Source organism: Marmota flaviventris, chromosome 1 (assembly GCF_047511675.1).
Source record: "Marmota flaviventris isolate mMarFla1 chromosome 1, mMarFla1.hap1, whole genome shotgun sequence".
Lineage (NCBI taxonomy): Eukaryota > Metazoa > Chordata > Mammalia > Rodentia > Sciuridae > Marmota > Marmota flaviventris.
In genome coordinates this window covers 169,128,270-169,132,688 of record NC_092498.1, presented here as the reverse complement: position 1 = coordinate 169,132,688, position 4,419 = coordinate 169,128,270, and the positions used below count along the sequence as shown (strand labels likewise).

The 4,419-nt window shown below is 34.7% G+C and overlaps 1 protein-coding gene across 1 annotated transcript; it reads left to right on the top strand.

Moving 5' to 3' along the window:
- The first annotated feature begins 394 nt into the window (after nucleotides 1-394).
- On the top strand, nucleotides 395-3,793 carry Hesx1 (HESX homeobox 1). Its single transcript, XM_027921560.2, has 4 exons — nucleotides 395-2,153; nucleotides 2,616-2,812; nucleotides 3,092-3,193; nucleotides 3,290-3,793. The coding sequence occupies exons 1-4, from the start codon at nucleotides 1,997-1,999 to the stop codon at nucleotides 3,386-3,388; spliced, it is 555 nt and encodes a 184-aa protein (XP_027777361.1). The 5' UTR covers nucleotides 395-1,996; the 3' UTR covers nucleotides 3,389-3,793.
- The last annotated feature ends 626 nt before the right edge of the window (nucleotides 3,794-4,419 follow it).

The following is a 4,419-nucleotide window of genomic DNA, read 5'->3' as shown; positions in this document are numbered from 1 at the left end:
CCACCCAGAACCATTGCGCATTTAATGAAGGCAAGGATTCTATTCTATTTTTTTCTGGTACAATTTGTTCAACCAGTTGTGGAATGAATGAATGTCTCAAGAAGAGAAAGAAATCTGGGAAAATTTTGAGTTCTCTCTTCCTCCAAGTCTTCCCAGATTAAGGTCACCCCCACCTTGGCACAGTCTATTTAAGACACATACAAAATCTTCACAAGATGTTTACTGGTTTATACATCCTCAGAATGATTTTACATGTATGTGTATAAACCCATTCTTCTGTGTGCCTGTTGATGTTTTGTATGTGTGAGATCCTTTGTTCAACCCCACAGCTTGCATAAGGAATTTAGCTTAATATTTGTGATATGATAGGATAAAATCTGATGAAGTTGAGCCCCATCTTATGGAGGCTATTTCGTCTGTAAGTGAAGACTGCCTTTTCTCTTTCCTGAAGAAAAGTCTGATAGTCTTTTAAATGATGGACTAAGCTCTGCCCTTAAATTTATCTTCAAGAAGGTACTAGAAGGGCTGGGGATGTGGCTCAAGGGGTAGCGTGCTCACCTGTCATGCGTGCGGCCCAGGTTCGATCCTCAGCACCACATACAAACAATGATGTGTCCGCCGAAAACTAAAAAATAATTATTTAAAAAATTCTCTCTTTCTCTAAAAAAGAAGGTAATGGAAGAAGAGCAGAATATAAGATTATTAACTATTATGCCTTTTTGGGAGAAGAACCACCTCAAAATCTTTCCAAATTAGCAGCTATAATTTTCTTTTCAAGTTTTCTTGGGATCATGAAATTAAAATATTCTATTCTTACATTTTTGTTTTTTGATTTTTTTTAATAAGCCTTATCATCTTCCTGAAATCTCTTGACCCCAGTCCCTCAAAAGATCAACAGAGCAAGAAATATAGCTCACTGGTAGAATGTCTGCTTAGCATGCTAGGCCTTGGGTTTGATCCCCAACACCAAAAGAGAGAAAAGAGGGAATTTTTTTTTTTTTTTTTAAAGAAAGTATAGTTAACTGGGCCTGGGGAATAGCTCAGTGGTAAAGCACTTGCCTAGCATGCACAAGGCCCTGGCCCTGGGTTTCAATCATCAGCCTCACAGAACAGTTAACTATGTTCTTTTCTTTGAAACAACCATGTTAGGGAGAGAAATTATTCTCTTTAGTTTGAATAGTAGTGCTTCTAAATTGCTTGGAAGTAGTAACATATGAATCTTTGTATAAACTTGTATCTCTCTTGTTTAAAAGAAGAGATGAAGGAAAGGAATTAGCCCATTAATTATTTAAAATACTTGGTGCAACTGTTCCTATGAATTAATCCAAGCACTTGGAAGACAATTACACTCAGTATTAATAACTTTGCCAACCTTTTCCAGTATGCTGCACTCCAAATACCATTGTGTTTTCATTGACAACATTCACTATTACATATGCATATGAAAAACAGGCATTTTCATCAGAATTACTGTAATAGTATTAAGAGATTATTATTTTTTCCAATTTCCTTGGAAGAAAATTCACTTAAATTAGATTATTTATTACTTGACTGCTCTCCTATCTTGCCTGTATGTTTAAGTAACTGGAGTCCATGGAAGTATAAACTTCAGAATATAAAGCATGATTTTATACATTAATGATTTCAAATAAAAGAGGAGGGCTATTTTCCTGCATCACTTCTTTCAAGAAAGTTAAATCTGTGTTCTGCTTAGGAGAGATAACACTTTTTGTCCCTGTAGGTGGCCCCCCTGGTGTAGCCATTAGTTGCTAATTACTTGCAAACGAATAAACAATTAACTCCTTAAGCTGCTGGCTGGGCAAGAGTTCATTGACATGCTAAAACTTTCTAAAACAAGATTTTAATTAGTGACGTTCTAAATCCAGCCCCCTTGTCAGCGGAGCTATAAGTTGAGCTGCAGGAAGATTCCAGCCCTGTACGCGTGGGGCCAAGCCATCAGAAAGACCAGAGCTTTTGCTCTGTAGCCCATGAGAGGATGTCTCCCAGCCTTCAGGAAGGTGCTCAGCTTAGGGAAAGCAAACCCTCACCTTGTTCCTTTTCAATTGAGAGCATTTTAGGACTGGACCAGAAGAAAGATTGTGTTCCATCCGTGAAACCTCACAGGCCCTGGGCAGACACCTGCAACTCCTCAGGTATGCCAGTACTTAATATTTAATTTCATTTGAGTTTTAGTTTGTCCTTTATTTCACACTGCATACAGTTAGAAACTATGATTTCACTCATGATATAGCTGAAGCATCTAGCGCTTGTAATGCTTCCATCTGAGTCCTATTGGAAATAAAAATGCCTTAGATCTTAGTGGGTATAAGTTCACTCACAGGCAATGCTAAAAGTCTGCATTTACTTCAGAAAATTTGTTTATTTGACTCATTAGATAGTCTATACCTATATACACTGAAAAATAAATAATAAAATACAAAATGCTCTCTGTCACCAAGGCAGGATCTTCATTCTGGCTTTTGAGTTAATGAGGGGGCAGTTCTTTTGTGAAACCCAGGATTCCACTAAGAAAATTAAAGACAAGTTACTGAAATTACTTCTTATAGAACTTTGTGGAACATAGTATTGGATGGGGTTTATTTTTCTGATTTTAGAGAAAGATGCTAACCTATGTCACGGCTCGAGTCTTCCCAATGGGATCTCGTTTCCTTGTATGGTGGATCACCTAATGCCAGAAGAAAGAGCTTTGAAATATGAAAATTACTTTTCAGCCTCAGAAAGATTATCTTTGAAAAAAGAGTTGAGTTGGTATAGAGGCCGAAGACCTAGAACTGCTTTTACCCAAAACCAGGTGGGAAGTGTTTTCATCCATTAATGGTAATACAAAGGCTTTAGCTGCTGTTCCCTTGAGCAAAAGGCTATTCATTCACTTTGGGATCACAGTTTTAGAAGCCTTGTTAATGAAACAATAGACTATCATATTTTAACAGTTTCTGGATAATTACTTTAAAAGCGGTATTTAAATTAGTTGCCCAAAGATTGAGGGCATTTATTTTGTTATACAAATTAAAAGCCCATTTTGGTGACTTATGGAATATCAACATTTTAAAGAATTTTTTTTTTATTCTAGATTGAAGTATTGGAAAATGTCTTTAGAGTAAACTGCTATCCTGGCATTGATATCAGAGAAGACTTAGCTCAAAAATTGAACCTTGAAGAAGACAGAATCCAGGTAATTTTCAAATTTAGTTGTTACTTGTGATGATTGAAATATTAATAATAATAAAATAATGTTTCTGAGACCCATCTTATTTTTCCTTAATTTTAGATTTGGTTCCAAAATCGGCGTGCAAAACTGAAGAGATCCCATAGAGAATCACAGTTTCTAATGGCGAAAAAAAATTTCAACACAAATCTCCTGGAATAGGTAGAAAACTAAACATGTGAAATTATCTTCCAATTGCAGATCATGAGAAATAAATGCAAATATCAAGTGTTAAAAATGTAATGTTTTTTTTCCTGCATTTAGTCTAAATATTATCCTTTTTTTCCAAAATGTATTGTAAATAATTATGATTATAGCATGGTACACATTATATTTGGACACTGTTAGTTACAATAAAAGACCTTTCCTATATATTTTAATAAAAATTTTCAGAAAAGCTAGCTATTTTGTAAGTAAGCAAAGTTAATCTGATAAATTAGTATGCTAAAATCAGTAAACTCCTGACTAATTCCACAAGCTGGATTCCATTTACAGAGTATTTCAAGTAAAATAATCCAATCTACTTCAATTAGTTTTCTTCAAACACATTTGAAACATGATTATGCTTAACCATATTATAAAATATGATTTATTCATGAATCTTATGTGTGTCTTTTTTATTGGTGCATAATAATTTTACAGAATAATGGGTTTTATTGTGGCATATTTGTATATGCACATAATCTGACCAATTTAATTCCCAGGATTTCTCCTTGCCCCTCCATTCCTCCCTTCCTCTAACTTCCTTTCTCTACCCTGCTGGTCTCCCTTCTATTTTTATGATATTCCTTTTCCTCTTTTTCTCTCTGTATCTTCCACATATGAAAGAAAACACAACCTTTGATTCTCTAAGTCTCACTCATTTCAGTTTCTCTTGATTTATAGATTCGGCAGTGAGAATTTCTCACCATATATCAAAATAAATCCTTATAACATGCCAGGTGCTACATTTTTAAAAAGGGAATCATTATGTCAAAGCAGAGATATATAAAAGCATCAGCTGTCATATTCACACCATTGATAGTGCACTGAACAAAAGAATTAAGCTACAAATGCAAAATTTTCAAAGTCTTCTTGTTCATTTAATGTTGTGCTCTACGTTCATTCCTTTAAGTGACAGTGATTATCTGGCTATTATCTATAGCCTGTTAAATGATTTCCAATCAGTTGTACATTTTGTTATAATGTTATAT

Bases quoted from the DNA above. Each gene is read 5' to 3' on its own strand.
- Hesx1 (XM_027921560.2), top strand. From the start codon at position 1,997: ATGTCTCCCAGCCTTCAGGAAGGTGCTCAGCTTAGGGAAAGCAAACCC. The intron at 2,154-2,615 runs GTATGCCAGTAC...TTCTGATTTTAG, and splicing joins AGACACCTGCAACTCCTCAG to AGAAAGATGCTAACCTATGT. The intron at 2,813-3,091 runs GTGGGAAGTGTT...TTTTTATTCTAG, and splicing joins CTGCTTTTACCCAAAACCAG to ATTGAAGTATTGGAAAATGT.